General features: G+C 45.6%; 1 protein-coding gene across 1 annotated transcript; it reads right to left on the reverse strand.

Annotated features, from left to right (window-relative positions):
• Window positions 1-104: 104 nt before the first annotated feature.
• TRIM13 (tripartite motif containing 13) lies at window positions 105-8,162 on the reverse strand. Its single transcript, XM_048849456.2, has 2 exons — window positions 8,019-8,162; window positions 105-1,714 (listed from the first exon to the last, which is right to left on the reverse strand). The coding sequence occupies exon 2, from the start codon at window positions 1,706-1,708 to the stop codon at window positions 479-481; it is 1,230 nt and encodes a 409-aa protein (XP_048705413.2). The 5' UTR covers window positions 1,709-1,714; window positions 8,019-8,162; the 3' UTR covers window positions 105-478.
• Window positions 8,163-17,996: the final 9,834 nt, after the last annotated feature.

Genomic DNA, 17,996 nt, shown 5'->3' on the forward strand with positions numbered 1-17,996 from the left:
TGGATGGCCAGTCTTAGGCAAACTTTGCAGCCCACCTCTCTTAGCAATCAGAAGTGTCCTTCCTAATTTCAAAGAACCTCCCACAACAACAAAATGTTGATGCATTTAGGGATCAGCACTTTTTACTCTAGGACATGTAAAATCACTCATACAGTTATATTAATATTTGACAATACACATTGTTAGTTTTCCCTTATATTTTGGTTAGAGCAAGGAAGTGCATTATTTCAAAATGTTTTTGGGAACAAGATCTCAGAAGCAAAAGTACGTTTCTCCAAAGTTCGGTTTCACCTTCCAGCATATCCGTGCTTGAACTACATGAACAATATAAATAACTCAGTAACCATTCTGAGTCTTAAATGCTTCCATCAGAAACTAGAGATTTTTATTTAAAAAACTGTGCATGTACTGTTACGTTTTCTGCACCAGAATTCTATTCACTTCTTGGGCTTCTGAATTTGTGCTTTGGTAGTGGACATTATAGGAGTTTATATTTGCACACAAATTGTGCAACATTATCCAATACCACTAGCGTATAATTTTTGCACTTTTCACTTAGAAGTGAAGCTCCATCTGTCATTTGCTCCCAGTAAAACACGGCATGGTCAGCTATCTCCGCAGTGTCTGCCAGATAGGATGAGCCAATTGTAAAAAATTGAGTTTTCCAGCACTGAAGATTGTCAAAGACAGATTCCACAAAGGTCATTCTGACGGCTGCAAGAATAAATAAGCAAATCAGAGAAGTCACTACAAATTTGTGTGAAAAGACTGAGAGAATCTTGAAATTAAGCATGCTGTTTTCCTGAGGCAAAGAAAGCTTGTCCACGTCTACTAGTTTTATACCATTCCACTGGCTGGTATCAAAGTTCTTTATTGCGGGATTAATGTCTACACTGGAACAAGGCAGAGGGGTTTCCTTGATCACTTTGATTTTTTCCCTGAACTCCTGCATCTGTTGCAGAAATATAATGGGCTCAGACACATCCTTAAAGGCTTCTGCAATGTTAAAAGCCATTCGTTGCTCTTGTAGAATTGTGTTCAGTTTATTGATTTCTGGGTCATAGGCCTGCATCACTGCAAGCTTCATGGTCTCAAAGTCAGACAGAATCTCATTTCTTTTCTGCTCCAGTGTGTGCTGCAGCTTCTCAAAGAACTCTTTCACTTTGTCTGAATCCTTTGTCAGCATCTGCAGCGCTTTCCTCTTGCTTGTTTCCAAGGTGTCTAGCCGGGAGAGTGCATCCCCACAACGCCATGTTTCAAAGCCCTGAAACAGGGTTTCAAAAGCACACTTCTCCTGTGAATAGGCATCTTCAATGGAGCAAAATACATGCTTTGTGTGGTCACCTCGAGTGGCACAGACACCACATATCAGCTGCATATCTGTCCGGCAGAAAATGTTGAGGGGCTGCCCACTGTGCACCTTACATATAGGCATTTTGGGAGTTACTTTTATTTTGTTATACTTCTCCACAATACCTTTCAGGGAGTAGTTGACTTGTAAATTGTTGATTCCTGAAACAGGAGTTTCTTTACGGCAGGTAGGACACTTGAAAATGGGGGGTGGTCTCCAAACCACACTGCGGACATTTCCCTCTAGGATCCCTTCCAAACACTTCTTGCAAAAGTTGTGAGAACAAGGTAAAACCCGAGGTTCTTCAAACAAGCCACAACAAATGGGACAAGTGAGGTCTTCCTCTAAGAGCTCCATCACATCCTATGGAAAGGAGAGGGAAAAAATATTTGAGGGACTTTTTAAGAACTATTTCCATCCCACCATCATTAGTCAAATGGGGAAGAGGTTACAGTAAACCATGCCAAGAGTAACTTCCATTCGAGATAAGCTTAGTATAGCTTGCCCTGGCTCAGTGACAGAAGGCTTTTTTTGCCCAAGGAGTTTCAAAGTGGGTCTCAGCTGGGCTGTTATGCATGTTGCACACACTATCAGATCAGCCACTAATTGCTTAAGTCTGTTCTAGTATCGGATCATCAGACAAAAGTTGCTCAATGTCAAGACAAAATCAGTTTCACAGTCTTGGTATAAACACTGAAAAGGAATGTTAGCTAAACCTGACAATGATCTTTAATATCTGCTGAAAATGATTTGAGTACTAATTCAAAACTTAAGTCTTATTGCAGTAATGCAATATTCAGAGATTGATTTGATCTGTTTTGTGAAATTTCAATATGGCAGACAATGTTAAAATTGAACCAGAAAGTTACATTTCACTTCCCCAACTCCTACAGAACTTGCTTTTAAAAAAAACTGTCATTTTTGTGTGCGCGCGTGTGGGAAAGCAATATTGAAGGTGACTTACAGAGTAAAGCGTCAGAATGTCCTCAGTTTTAGAAGCGTTTGTTAAATGCCCCCTCTCCTCAGCCTAAAGCCAAAGGCCAGTCAGCATTTGTTTAAACTTAGTTTAAGAAGTTCGGGTGCAGGGAAGAAAAATGTGTGAATGCCCTTTACGTTGCTATTGGGGTATTCAGCACAAAGTTAAAATATTGTAAGAACATGGAGGTAACTCTTAAAAACCACTGCCATAAAAGTCATTTATGATCTACTTTTGATTACATAATCTGTATTTCCAGATCCAATGTCTCAATATCTGTTTAAATTATGGCTTTGGGGGGGGGGGGGGCTAAGAAATTAGGATTTATCAAAAGAAAAATGTGAGACTTATCTTGTATTGCAGTAGCCCCTAAATGCCCCAATCAGGGATCAGGCCCATTATGCTAAGCACCTAATTTACGTAACAGAAACCAATTCTCTGGTGCAGAGATCTTACAGTCTTAGCATACGAAATGAGAAAGCAGGTGGATACTTACAGGGGGAAAAAGTTAGAATTGATATTTACCAGACCTGCAGACCCGATTAGTTTGGTGATGGAAGGTAAAAATACTTTGTGAGAACTAAAGGACACAACAATTTTCCCATGCTTAGCAGTATATTACCAAAGTGGCTGAACAGTAAGTTCTCCTCAATTCTCATGGTGCTATCACACAAGGTAGCAGAACATTAAGAAAGGAAGGAAACTGGTTAAAAAAAAAAAAAAAATCGGGAAGAACCGTTCAGAGGGAGGTCGAGGATACCAGTGGATACATGGAAGGCAGAAAAATCAAGAGAGACTGCACTGGGAGAAGAGGAAGGTTTGGGATGCAGTTTGGTATGATCAAAAGAAAGCTTTCACCACAAATAGATATTGGCTGCAACAAAAGAAAGAAGAATTCTTCAGAGGATACAATCAACCCCCAAATTCATTTCTCCAATTACTAGAGAAGTTTGCATGGATAAGCAGGGCTTGAAAAATTTACTAGACTTCTACTCAGCCAGAAGACTAAGCCTACTAACGAAAAGTCAGTCACCTCAAAGTAGGGTTGCCAGGTGTCCAGTTTTCGACTGGAACACCCGGATGAAAAGGGACCCTGGCAGCTCCAGTCAGCACAGCCAAATGAGCCATTAAAAGTCCGGTTAGCGGCACAGCGGGGGCCAGGAGCTAGGGCAGGCTCCCTAACTGTTCTGGTTTCATGTGGCTCCCAGAAGCAGCCACCAGGACCCTTCGGCCCCGAGGCGACCAGGGCGGCTTCATGCACTGCCCCCGCCCCGAGGGCCAGCTCCACAGCTCCCACTGGCCAGGAACCGTGACCAAAGGGAGCTGTGGGGGTTGCACCTGCGGGTGAGGGCAGAGCGCAGAGACTCCCTGGCCACCCATGCACCATGGGGCCACAGGAACTTGGCAGCCACTTCCTGGGAGCCACAGTAAGCACTGCCGGGACCCTGCACCCCAATCCCCTGCCCCAGTCCGGAGTCTCCTCCTACTCCCCAACTCCCTCCCGGAACCCACACCCCAACCCCCTGCCCCAGCCCTGAGCCCCCTCCTGCACCCCAAATTCCTCATCCCTGGCCCCACCCCAGAGCCCACACCCCAAGCTGGAGACCTCACCCCCCCGCACACCAACCCCCTGCCCCAGCCCGGTGAAAGTGAGTGAAAGTGGGGGAGAGTGAACGACAGAGGGAAGGGGGAACAGAGCAAGCAGAGGGTGAGACCTTGGAGAAGGGGTGGGGCAGCGGCAGGCCCTCGGGGAAGGGGCAGGGCAGGGCAGGGCAGAGGTGTTCAGTTTTGTGAGATTAGAAAGTTGGCAACCTTATCCCAAAGCCTAGGGGCAAAACCATGGTGAGAAGTCCTGTCCGCACCATTCTCAGCTGCTGGAGTTCCTAATAGAGCATTGTCTCCGGATCTGATTCAGGGACTCCGTTTTTCTACAGGAGTCTTCAGTTATCAGGTTAATTTGAAGTACCTCTCTTAAATAATAATGCTAATACTGGCTGTTTATAAAGGTACTGAACTGTAACCTACCTTATTTTTGATCTTTCGGGAAGCCATTTATGACTTCTGTGAAAGCATGCAATCTTTAAAAAAAGTAAAATGGGAAGCTATGAGCTTATGTCTCCTCTCTTCCTCAAGTAGATGCCAGTAATATTAACATTAGAAATCTAAAAGTGCTCACATGACAGAGAGGGATATGTCTATACCAAATTGTGAACTCCAGTTTGTATTACAATCTTCATTTTGGATTAAACATCCATTTTATATTAATGGCTTGGCACCTAGTTAAAAACTGTGTCTGAGAAGCCATCACAGAGCAACTAAGGGCCATCAGATTTGACTGTCTCAACTTATTGCCCATCACCATGCAACAATGGACTGTCACAGAAGCCGGATGGGAAGAAGGGGCTGGAATTTCCAAGCTAGAGCATATGGGTAAGAAGGAAGGCCATCCACTGCCACATGGCAGAACACTGGGCTGAAGAGAAAGAAAGTGGGAGGGACTCTGCCTTGCCTGCAAGGCTGACCATTCCTCAGACTCACAGAAGAAATGAGATCAGACTAAGGGGGTGAGGAGTGCATCTCAGGGTTCTTATTTTTCAAAATTATGCAGCTCTAGTACTTTCTGGAGAAGAACAGCAACCCTGGTTAAGAAATTCCTTTGCAAAGCCTGTATTCCATGCTTACCTGCCATGCCATCCCTGAACAGGTTAATAAATAAAGGTTTCAGAGTAGCAGCTGTGTTAGTCTGTATTTGCAAAAAGAAAAGGAGTACTAGTGGTTAGTCTCTAAGGTGCCACTAGTACTCCTTTTCTTTTTGAGGTTAATAAAGAAGCTCAGAGCACCAGCAGTAAAGTGGAACTGTGAGCGTGGGAGTAAAAGCAACCAGCAACTCAGAAGGGCTGAGGCACTGGGGTCTAAGACTATGTCTACACTGGCAACTGAACAACAAAACTCATGTCTTTCAGAGGCGTTAATCCCCTGAAAGACAGAAGTTTTGCTGCGACAACTGCCAGCACGAACAGCGTGTTGTCGGCAGGAGTGCTCTCCTGCCAACAACACAAGCCCCGCTCTTTGGGGATGGAAGTTTTTTGTTGGCAGGAGAGCCGACAAACAGCAACTACACTGCGTGACTTTTAGCAGTACGGCTGTAGCAACACATCTATGTCACTAAAAGCTGTGTAGTGTAGAAATAGCTTAAGGCAGCCAGGCTGCAGAGCCCCACGCCCCAAGAAAGGGTGTCAGTGATAGGATCTACACCTTGGGTTTGCCTTAGAAATCCAGATCTAGGAACAGTGACCCACCTCTGCTTCGACCCAGAGGCTTAGAAGCACGTGAGATCCAGTGGTTGGGTCCACTTACAACAGATTAACACTCAACTAGAGAGGGGGACTAGACCAGTTGGAACTTGTTCAAAATTTGAGTCCCCTACTTATTTGGAACAGACTGATCTGAGAATCAGCTGTTTTTCCTTAAGTAAGCTAGAAGCTGTTCCTCATGGGAGCTATTCGATCTCTCTAGCTTCCAAATCTAAAAGATGTCAGCTACAGAACAAAGCAGACTTTTGGCTTTCCAGTCACAGTGAAGATGTGCAAAACAAGGCAAAAGTATAAACGCAAAACAAATGGTCTAATTCCTCATCCCAAATATGCTCTCAGATGAAAACAGGAACAAGTTAATCTAGTCCATTTCTAGGATGCAGATGGTGGCTTATCAGATAGTAGCAGGAAACAAGGTAAGGTGAAAGATGAGGCAATGAAGGCTAGGCTTAACCCAACTCAGTACAACATCCAAGTTTCCACTACTTATTTCAAAATTAGATTTCTCCAAACAAGAAAATTTTCGTTGATAACTAAATTCATGTCATGGCAAGTCTGAATTTTAAAGAAAAAGATGCCTGAGTTTCTTGAGCCTCAGAATAGACATTTTTAAACACCTGAGTTCCAGGCACAAAGCTCAGGCAGTTGAAAGGTAACTGAACATAAGGTGGCCAAACTTTAAATAAAAAGATTAGTTTACAGCCGAAATTCCTAATACATAGGATCAGTCCAAAAGATTAAGCTTTTAGAAAGCTGTAAGTGCCTAAAACTAAGGGTTTATTATGAAGTGCCTTTAAAAAAATAAGTATACAGCTTTGCTACCACAGCATCATAATCCACAGAACAGACATGACATGGGGACAGCATATTTCCCTATTACTCGAACAGTATTTCAATCTTTACCTGCTTCTAGGATAACAGTATACAGTGTTACTCGATGCTACTCAAAGAAACTGATGAGGTTAACAGGAGGAGGAAGGCTGCAACTTCTTAAAAATTGTTGTTTCCCCCATACATTGCTTTCCAAAGTAACCAGTCTTCTCCTTGACTTGCTGAGAGGCTTGAGACAAACTAAAGATTCCACAGCATCCAGTACACCGGTTTTTAACTTAAAGTAAGGATTTCCCATTCCTCTTTCCAAAGAGGGACACAGATCTGAGAAAGGAAGGCCAATGAAGCCAGCAAATCCTGACCTTTGAGGAGTTTGTCCCATAATCACCATAACTTGGAATCTGTTAACTATTTAGTTCCTTCAACTCTTATTTGATTGTTCTAACTAAGGAAATTGAATTGATGCCACATTTCAGAATGAAGCTATCTACAGTACACCCTCATTATAATGAGCCTGTCAGGATCCAAGCCTTTTCTTCATTATAGCCAGGGGTTTGTTATAACGAAAAGACAATCAAACAATACAGTGCCGCAGCTCCGAGCTGTAATTGTGCACATGTGTGCAACGCCCCCCCCCCCACGTTTTTTAAACCACACACAGTACTGTACTGTAGTTGGGATTCAGGTTCAGTATTGACAAAGGTTCATTATAATGAAGCGTGTTATTGCAAGGGTGTACTGTATTTCTACAGGTGAACTATAGAAGCATGTTACCCAATAATCTTTTAAGTTTAGGAGTCAAAGCTTCTACCATGGTGAAGAAAAGCCAGTATGGTAATAGCAGAATGAGGCATAGGGATTCCAGATGAAATTCTTTCAATCCACAAAGAGGGAAGTTAACAACAAATTAATGTTGTTCCTCAAGTGAATATTAACCAAGAAGATGAGAGAAATCAATTCTTTTTAGTGCACCACAGAAAAAGGAGAGGAACCAATCTGAGCGCATTGAACCAGTTCTAGAGATAGGGATGAATCTGAACCCTGGGATCTGGATTCCAACCCCCACTCCACTACAAAATTTGCAAGTGCTCAGATCTTGCGTCTGAAGCCATTAGATAAAGCCAGCTCTCCGCCACCGCACAGTCTGGGGGCGGGATCCAGGCCCTTCCACGGCACGGTGGAGGAACGGGGGAGACCAAGACGTTAAGCAATTGCTGCAGCGTAGCCCCGCTCACGGCAGCGCTACGCGGCCTGTGCTGCTACCGGGTGTCTGCAGCAGCCTCCCCGGGGCCCGTCCCTCCCAGGGGGCCGCGCACCGCCCGGGGAGAAGCGGCCCCCTGCCAGCGGCCGCGGTTCTCGGGCAGGGCGAGCGCGTCTCCGCTCTTCGCCTGGGAGGTTCCCGGGGTCCCCCAGCTCCGCTCGGGGGGCGCAGCCTGTGCCCCGCGCTGGGAGCCCCGCCGCCCGCCCGGCCTCGAGGACCCACCCCCTCCGGGGCAGGCGGGGACCGCCGCCCTCCGAGCCCCCTGCAAGCCCGGGGAGGCCTCACCTACGGGTCCGCCGCCTGCCGCCGGGCCGGGCGCAAGGCGCGGCTGGAGCCCGCCGCTTGGCTTAGCCGGACACTCGTGCGGCTGAGGCTGGGCCCGGCGCAGGCAGCAGGCGCCTCCCCCCTCCACAAGCAGCGGGAAGGCGGGGCCAGGGCCCGGCTTTGTACCTCCCCGCCCGTGGCCTTGTCCCGCCGCTGCTGGGGAAGGAGCCGGGCTCGCTTCGCTGGTCCGCCGAGCAGAGCAGAGCAGAGCCCGCGTGGGCCCGGGCGCGGGTGGCGGAGAGGGGTCTGTGCCTGTGGCCGCTGCCGGGCTACATGTGGCCTGAGCACGTTGCGCCAGGTTCAGGGTGGTCCCCGTGACTGACTTGGGTTTGGGAAGGCTGGATTGACATAGGCCGCGGCTCTGCGTCCTCTTCACAGGAACACAACACCCCCCCACCCCCGCCAGTCGAGGGGCCTGGGGCGAGTCATTTGGCCTTGAGCGCACTGGGGAAAGGTGTAAACCATCTGCCCTGGGGGAGGGGGGAATCAGCCCTACTGTGGAGCAGGCCCTAGTATGTGGGTCTGTGTGTACCACAGTGTCAAGTGCGATGAGAGGTTAGCAAAGCTTTCTCAACGCTCCCAAAAAGAACTTGTGGCACGTTAGAGACTAACAAATGTATTTGAGCATAAGCTTTCGTGAGCTACAGCTCACTTCATCGGATGCATACCGTGGAAACTGCAGCAGACTTTATATACACACACAGAATATGAAACAATACCTCCTCCCACCCCACTGTCCTGCTGGTAATAGCTTATCTAAAGTGATCATCAAGTTGGGCCATTTCCAGCACAAATCCAGGTTTTCTCACCCCCCACCCCCCCACACACAAACTCACTCTTTTCTTTTTGCGAATACAGACTAACACGGCTGTTACTCTGAAACATGAGGAAATAGTTTTACCTTGTGTAATGACACAGCCACTCCCAGTCTTTATTCAAGCCTAAGTTAATTGTAACCAGTTTGCAAATTAATTCCAATTCAGCAGTCTCTCGTTGGAGTTTGTTTTTGAAGTTTTTTTGTTGAAGAATTGCCACTTTTAGGTCTGTAATCGAGTGACCAAAGAGATTGAAGTGTTCTCTGACTGGTTTTTGAATGTTATAATTCTTGATGTCGGATTTGTGTCCATTTATTCTTTTATGTAGAGGCTGTCCGGTTTGACCAATGTACATGGTAGGGGGCATTGCTGGCACATGATCGCATATATCACATTGGTAGATGTGCAGGTGAACGAGCCTCTGATAGTGTGGCTGATGTGATTAGGCCCTATGATGGTGTCCCCTAAATAGATATGTGGGCACAGTTGGCAACGGGCTTTGTTGCAAGGATAGGTTCCTGGGTTAGTGGTTCTGGTTTGTGGTTGCTGGTGAGTATTTGCTTCAGGTTGGTGGGCTGTCTGTAAGCAAGGACTGGCCTGTCTCCCAAGATCTGTGAGAGTGATGGGTCGTCCTTCAGGATAGGTTGTCGATCCTTGATGATGCGCTGGAGAGGTTTTAGCTGGGGGCTGAAGGTGTTAGCTAGTGGCGTTCTGTTATTGTCTTTGTTGGGCCTGTCCTGTAGTAGGTGACTTCTGGGCACTCTTCGGGCTCTGTCAATCTGTTTCTTCACTTCAGCAGATGGGTATTGTAGTTGTAAGAACGTTTGATAGAGCTCTTGTGTTTGTCTCTGTCTGAGGGGTTGGAGAAAATGCGGTTGTATTGTAGAGCTTGGCTGTAGACAACAGATCGTGTGCTGTGGTCTGGATGAAAGCTGGAGGCATGTAGGTAAGCATAGCTGTCAGTAGGTTTCCGCTATAGGGTGGTTATGTGACCATCACTTATTAGCACCGTAGTGTCCAGGAAGTGGATTTCTTGTGTGGACTGGTCCAGGCTGAGGTTGATGGTGGGATGGAAATTGTTGAAATCATGGTGGAATTCCTCAAGGGCTTCTTTTCCATGGGTTCAGATGATGAAAATGTCATCAATGTAGTGCAAGTAGAGTAGGGGTATTAGGGGATGAGAGCTGAGGAAGCGTTGTTCTAAGTCAGCCATAAAAATGTTGGCATACTGTGGGGCCATGCAGGTACCCATAGCAGTGCCGCTGATTTGAAGGTATACATTGTCCCCATATGTGAAATAGTTATGAGTGAGGACTAAGTCACAAAGTTCCGCCACCAGGTTTGCCGTGACATTATCGGGGATACTGTTCCTGATGGCTTGTAGTCCATCTTTGTGTGGAATGTTGGTGTAGAGGGCTTCTACATCCATAGTGGCTAGGATGGTGTTTTCAGGAAGATCACCGATGGATTGTACTTTCCCGAAACACTCCCATTGCTCCTAACCACTGTTCAGATGAGCCAGTAGGATTTTTTTAGAAACTTTCCTCAGTGTAGGCATTTAACCTGGCAGTTTCCTCATCTTTTAAACTGGAGTATTGTTGTATAGCAAAATGTATTAATGAGCAAGTAAGACGAGGTTTTTTAAATACATTTGGAGCAAGAGAAAGACAAAGGTGAATGTAAGTCCTTTACTTGACAGGGAAGGAGAGCCAATAACTGCTGACATCCAGAAAGCTGAGGTGCATAATGCAGATTTTGCTTCAGGTTGCACTAACAGGGTTAGTAATGACCAATACTCAAAATAGGGAAAGAACGGGCTAAAGAATATTTAGATAAGTAAGATGTATTCAAGTCAGCAGGGCCTAATAAAATTCATCTTAGGTTACTTAAGGAACTAGCTAAAGCAATCTCAGAACTGTTAGCAATTTTCTTTGAGAACTCATGGAGGACGTCAGGAGAGGTCCCAGAAGACTGGAGAAGGGCAAACGTAGTACCTATCTTAAAAGGGGGAACAAGGAGGACTCGGCATATGCTAGACCAGTCAGCCTAACTTCAATACCTGGAAAGATACTGGAACGAATTATTAAAGAATCAATTTATAAGCACCTGGAGGATAATAGAATTATAAGAAATAATCAGCATGGATTTGCCAAGAACAAAGCATACCAAATCATCTTCATTTCCTTCTTTGATAGGACTACTGGCCTAGTGAATGGGGGGCGGAAGTAGATGTGATATAACTTGATTTTAGTAAGGCTTTTGACACATTTCTGTCTGACATTCTTATAAGCAAACTAGGGAAATGTGGTCTAGATTTACTATAAGGTGGCTGTACAACTGGTTGAAAGATTGTACTCAAAGAATAGTTATCAATGGTTTGCTGCCAAATTGGGAGGGAGTATCTATTTGGGTCCCACAGGGGGTGTGTCTGGTACTATTCAATATTTTCATTAATAACTTGGATAATGCATATAAAATTTGCAGATGACACCACACTGGTAGGGATTGCAAGCACTTTGTAGGACAGGATTTAAAATTCAAAATTACCTTGACAAATTACAGAATTGGTCTGAATTCAACAAGATGAAATTCAATAAAGACATGTGCAAAGTACTTCTCGTAGGAAGGAAAAATAAAGTGTACAACTACAAAATGGGGAATAACTGTGTAGGTGGTAGTAGTACTGCTGAAAAGGGTCTTGGGATTATAATGGACCACAAACTGAATATGAGTCATCAGTGTGATGCAGTTGCAGAAAAGGTTTAATATGATTCTGGAGTTTATTAACAGGAGTAGTGTATGAAACACACAGGAGGTTATTGTCCTGCTCTACTCAGCACTGGTGAGGCCCCAGCTGGAGTACTGTGTCCAGTTCTGGGTGTCACACTTTAGGAAAGATGTGGACAAACTGGAAAGAATCCAGAGGAGACCAACACAAATGATAATAGGGTTAGAAAACCTGACCTGTGAGGAAAGTTAAAAAAACTGGTCTTAAGAAAAAAAGTCTGAGAGGGGAACTGATAAGTCTTCCGATATGTTAGGGGCTGTTATAAGAGGAAGGTGATCAATTGTTCTCCCTGTAACATAAGAAGTAATGGACTTTATCTGCAGCAGGGGAGATTTAAATTAGATATTAGGAAAAGCTTTCTAACTAGAAGGATAGTTAAATTCTGGAATAGGCTTCCAAGTGAGGTCATGGAGTCAGAGGCGATGGAGCCTTCCTAAAAATGTGAGGGGGAGCGTGAGGCCCTGTCCCTGCCCCTCCTCTTCCCCCTGAGGCCACACCCCCGGCCAAGCTGGAAGCTGGAGCCAGGCTGGGGAGCCGGGGCCTCTCTACCTGCCTGGGGTGGAGGGGCTTGAGAGCAGTCCCCAGTCTGTGTCCCCGGGTCCCCCACCCAGGGTAGGTGGAGGGTCCGTGGCTTCCCACAGCTGCTTGTGCCTGGCCTGGGGGTGGGGTCTCAGGGGTCGAAGAGCCGCAGCTGGGCCCAGGGAGCCACGGACCCTCCACCTGCCCTAGGTGGGGAACCCGGGGACAGCGGGCTGCTCTCAAGTCCCTCAGCCCCGGGCAGGTGGAGGGTCCACAGCTCCCTGGGTTCCCCAGGTCGCTCTTACCCAGGCCAAGTTCCAGCTTCTGGCCTGGCCATGGGGTGGGGCCTCAGGGGGAAGAGGAGGGGCAGGGGGCCAGGCTCGACACTTTCAAAAGTGGGAGTGTCATGGCCTCTTGCCCACCCCGCCCCAGTTCCAGCGCCGCTCCCTGGAGTCCTCATCATTTTAAAAACAAGTTGGACAAACACCTGTCAGGGATAGTCAAGGTTTACTTAGTCCTGCCTCAGCACAGGAGACTGGACTTGATGACTTCTTGAGGTCCCTTCCAGCCCTACTTTTCTATGATAGTGTTTGCAAAGTGCTTTCAGATCCTCCACCGGAAGGTGCTATAGAATGCAAAGCACTATTAATAAACCTATCTCTCTTTCTCTCTCTCACACACACAGAGTTGTAGATGATATTGGATTAATTTATTTAAAATCAATTATTTATTCCTCAACTTCATGAGTTGACATATCTGATGCCAGTTTTTACATTACTGGAAAAGTATGCCACAGATAAGTTGGGGGGGGCAACAAGTCTGAAATTAGAACTATTTCCTATTAAGGGATATATGAATGACACAAGATGGGGTCCTATGATCATTGAAAAACTGTCAGATAAAGTTTTTCTAGACCTGGAAGGTCTCACTCATGTTTGCATGAGGAAAACTCCCTCATTTCAGATTCATTTTAAAGACTAAAAAATGTTTCTGTGTGTGTTTCAATGAGACTTTTTAACTCATAGTCCCAGTGCTGCCATCAGATCTAGGCAGAACCCATTTAATGGGGCTTCATGTGGACACTAAAGTCCACCCAAATGCAAGACCAAGGCTTTACATATCACTGCTTTTAAATGCTCCTCACTGAAATTGTCACAGCCTGACACAGTTTTCTCAGTACCTACCAGGCTGGATCCAAAGCCCACTGAAATCAGTGGAAAGAATTCCATTGACTGCAATGGGCCTTTAGTTCAGATTCAGCTTTAGATCCTGTGGTGACCCCATCAAGACAGAGATTCTTCTAAATTTGGTCTCACTAAGGATAAAATATTGCAAAGGTTTTTCAAGGCATCTTTCTCCAAACTTTGGATGCCCTTCATTCCTCAGGCTGCACTTGTCCATCACGGGTGTCAATTAATGTTACCCTGTTACTCTGTGTCCCTTTAAGCTTTATTTGGCATTGTCATACACCTAGATATCACAACATTCAGTAACTCCTCACTTAAAGTTGTTCTGGTTAATATTGCTACGTTGTGATCAATTAGGGAACATGCTCGTTTAAAGTTGCTCAATGCTCCCTTACAACGTCATTTGGCAGCCGCCTGCTTTGTCCACTGCTTGCAGGAAGAGCAGCCCGTTGCAGCTAGCTGGTGGGGGCTTGGAACCAGGGTGGACCGGCAGCCCCGCTATCAGCTCCGCGCTCCCCTAAGTTCCCTTTGCAGCAGCCACCCAGCAGGCTATCAACTGCCGGCAGTTCAGCTGTCCCTTCCCCCACTGCCATGTGCTGCTCCTACCCTCTGCCTTGGAGCTACTCCCTGAGCCTCCTGCTTGCTGGGGGGGGGGAGGAGGAAAAGGGGGGCTAATGTCAGGGTGTCCCCCTCCCTCCTGCTCCTGCACCCCACTTACCCCATCTTCATACAGCAGGGGAGACGCGACAAGGCTCAGGACGGAGGGAGATTCCCAGCAGCAGCAGCGGTCTCAGCTTGATTAACTTAACAAGGCAGTGTACTTAAGAGTGGGGTCAGCATACCTAAAGTGGAAACTCACACACACACACAGTCTGTTTCTGTCTCTGTCTGCCATGCTGTCTTCCCTCCCTCCATTCATGCCTTGTAGCGTGTGAGGCTACATTAACAACGAGTAAACCCTTGAGGGCTCAGCCAATTGCGAGTTCATCATTTAGCAGTAAGGCACTCCCTGGGAAATATCTCACCCTCTGACTTCACCACTGTGTACAGTATTTAATTATATATATATATTTTCATCTGGCAAAAAAAAAGCATTTCCCTGGAACCTAACCCCCCATTTACATTAATTCTTATGCAGAAATTCAATTCGCTTAACATTGTTTCACTTAAAGTCACATTTTTCAGGAACATAACTACAACATTAAGTGAGGAGTTACTGTATCTGCAAAAGAAGCAATATATTTATTCCCTAAGGGGTAAATCCACACTCCAGCAATCAGCCCAAGTGCCTGAGCTGGATGCTTGGTCCATTCTTGGGGGAAAAGCATACTTCCCCCCGCCCCAGGAGGAAAGACTAACAAATGACCCATATAGATCTGCGGATCCTCCAGTCGTACTGCCAGCCTGCCCCTAACACACCCTCTGCACTGCTTTGTATTCTATACATGTCCTTATACTGCCCTCATTGCCTTAGAACCTGAGCACCTTCCAGTAGAGCATTAAGTGATATGACTAATACCTGTCATGTGTGGTTTGTTGTTTCTCTTATCCACTCCTCAGGGAAAAGGTTCCCTGCCATGGATATTCCTCTGTGCCCTGTCTTCCAAAACCCTGCCCCATGCTGCACTGCAACCATACTATTTTCATTGTCATGGGGCCCTCCACACCTGCTGAGGTTAGAGCAAGATTTGCTGTTGTATTCAGGTTCATTTTCAATCCGTGGTCTCAAAAAGAAGAAGTTTTACACCCTGTATTTGGTGGTTTCTTCGTAGGGACCAAGGAAGGCATTCACCAGTGCACTGTAACCACACTATGCCATATATTCCAGAAACTTGCCGTTAGGTCCTTCCAGGGAATACCTTTTCAGTTCAGAAGGCATGCTAGATACATTCAGCAACAAGCAAGCGGCAGCCGGGTATGTGGGAGGTTGAAGGAGAGGAGTTATGGCTGCAGCATTCCTACGCCCCAGCTATTCTCTGGCTGCTGCTTGTTTGCCGCCTGCCAAGTGATGAAAGGCTATTCCCCTTGTAGCTCCAAGCTCAAGCCACTGCTCCTCCATTCCTGCAGCGTACTCGGCCCTGACATAGGGATGAATATAGCATATAGTTTCAAATCTTTTGGTCTTGTTTGGTGGCTTTTGTCAAATCTAAGAACTGTCACCAGCACTCGCAGTGGTTATGTAGTCTGGGGTTAATTCCTGATGCCCTTTTTCCATCAAGTAGTTTTAGGGTACAGTAGATATTGAACTGGAGGACAGCAGACTAAGCTATTACTGACTAAGGTTATGGCTACAGTACTATAATCACTGTATTCATATGGTGCAAATAAGTTTAACTAGCCATTTCAGGGAGCATCTCCATTTTTTTGGCAGTTTAAAATCTCTAGCAAAATTTAAGCCTTCGCTAATAGAATGGAGAGCAAGCTGCCAGCTGTTACCCCTGAAGTGTCAATGCTCCAGGGTGGGGATTGGGTCACTATGCAGACAGATTCAAGGCCTATAGTCCACCCCTCCAAAATGACAAAATACAGGTAGTTCTGCATGAGCTAAATCTGAAGCATGAGCCTCCATTTGCCCTTATTTCTTTCCCCCAAGTTTATTTCTGTGCAGCCAGGAGACCCGCGCCCCCCCCCCCATGCTGCTAGATACTGATGAATGTACTGCTTTGCAAAATATGATGATTAGAGTTTTTAGGATTTCCTAATCTGGTAATTCAAGTCTGTGGCCCAGAAGCAGAAGTGAGAGAGGCACACATACATTTTAGTTGTATCTGAGATATTTATAGAATTCTAATTTCTAATTTTTTTTCTTAATTCTGCTGAATCAGACTCTGAGAATAGGTTATGGGCTTTTTGCGGCCCAATAGCTCCTCTGGTGCTGCATAACTAGGGAGGCTCCTCTTGGGCTATACAGCTGAAGTTGCTCCGTATTCCACTCCTACGTGGAGGCATCTACATAAAGATAATTTTGGCCAGGTATAGTGATGAGAGTCATGAGAATTATTTTGGTACATCCCCATATGCTCTAATGTAATAGGTGTGTTCTCTCCTGGTAGATTAATTGAACTAGGGAACTCAGCCAGGGCTTATTGAACTGAACATTGCCCCCACCCACCCCAGCACCCAAAAGAACTCAGAATCACAGTGGAAAGAGGAGGAGGGAGCCCCACTTTTGGTTGAGGGAGGCCACCAACTACATGATTGGGAGAGAGGGGGCTGGAAGGCAACATTGCCATAGAGAATATTGGTGACCCTTATCCTTTTTTGGAAGGTCCTTCAGATAATTTTCAGTCCATGTAACAGTACTCAGACCCAAACCAATATGAATGTATTCATAAGAACATAAGAATGTCCCTACTGGGTCAGACCAATGGTACATCTAGCCCAGTATCCTGTCTTCTGACAGCGGCCAGTGCCAGGTGCCCCAGAGGAAATGAACAGAACAGGTAATCATCAAGTGATCCATCCCCTGTCGCTCATTCTCAGCTTCTGGCAAACAGGGGCGAGGGACACCATAGCCATTAATGGACCTATCCTTTATGAATTTATCTAGTTCTTTTTTTAACCCTGTTATGGTCTTGGCCTTCACAACATCCTCTGGCAAGGAGTTCCACAGGTTGACTGTGCATTTTGTGAAGAAATACTTCCTTTTGTTTGTTTTAAACCTGATGCCTATTAATTTCATTTGGTGACCCCCTATTCTTGCATTATGAGAAGTAAATAACACTTCCTTATTTACTTTCTCCACACTAGCCATGATTTTATAGACCTCAATCATGTCCACCCTTAGTCATCTCTTTTCCAAGCTGAAAAGTCCCAGTCTTATTAATCTCTCCTCATATGGAAGCTGTTCCATACCCCTAATCATTTTTGTTGCCCTTTTCTGAACCTTTTCCAATTCCAATATATCTTTTTTGATATGGGGCAACCACATCTGCACACAGTATTCAAGATGTGGGCGTACCGTGGATTTATATAGAGGCAACATGATATTTTCTGTCCTATTATCTATCCCTTTCTTAATTATTCCCAGCATTCTGTTAGCTTTTTTCACTGCCGCTGCACATTGAGTGGATGTTTTCAGAGAACTTTCCACAATGACTCCAATCTCTTTCTTCAGTGGTAACAGCTAATTTAGACCCCATCATTTTATATGTATAAAAAGTTGGGATTATGCCTTCCAATGTGCATTACTTTGCATTTATCAACATTAAATTTCATCTGCCATTTTGTTGCCCAGTCACCCAGTTTTGAGAGATCCTTTTGTAGCTCTTCGCAGTCTGCGTGGGTCTTAACTATGTTTAGTAATTTTGTATCATCTGCAAATTTTGCCACCTCACTGTTTACCCCTTTTTCCAGATCATTTATGAATATGCTGAATAGAACTGGTCCCAGAACAGACCCCTGGGGAACACCACTGTTTTACCTCTCTTCATTCTAAAAACTGACCATTTATACCTACCCTTTGTTTCCTATCTTTTAACCTGTTACCAGTCCACGAGAGTACCTTCCCTCTTATCCCGTGGCAGCTTACTTTGCATACGAGCCTTTGGTGAGGGACCTTGTCAAAGGCTTTCTGAAAGTCTAAGTACACTATATCCACTGGATCCCCTGGGTCCACATGCTTGTTGAC

The sequence above is a fragment of the Caretta caretta genome, chromosome 1 (genome assembly GCF_965140235.1).
Source record: "Caretta caretta isolate rCarCar2 chromosome 1, rCarCar1.hap1, whole genome shotgun sequence".
In the NCBI taxonomy this organism is placed as follows: domain Eukaryota; kingdom Metazoa; phylum Chordata; order Testudines; family Cheloniidae; genus Caretta; species Caretta caretta.

What these genes read in the sequence shown, in the direction of transcription:
- TRIM13 (XM_048849456.2), bottom strand. Translation starts at nt 1,708, where the DNA reads ATGGAGCTCTTAGAGGAAGACCTCACTTGTCCCATTTGTTGTGGCTTG.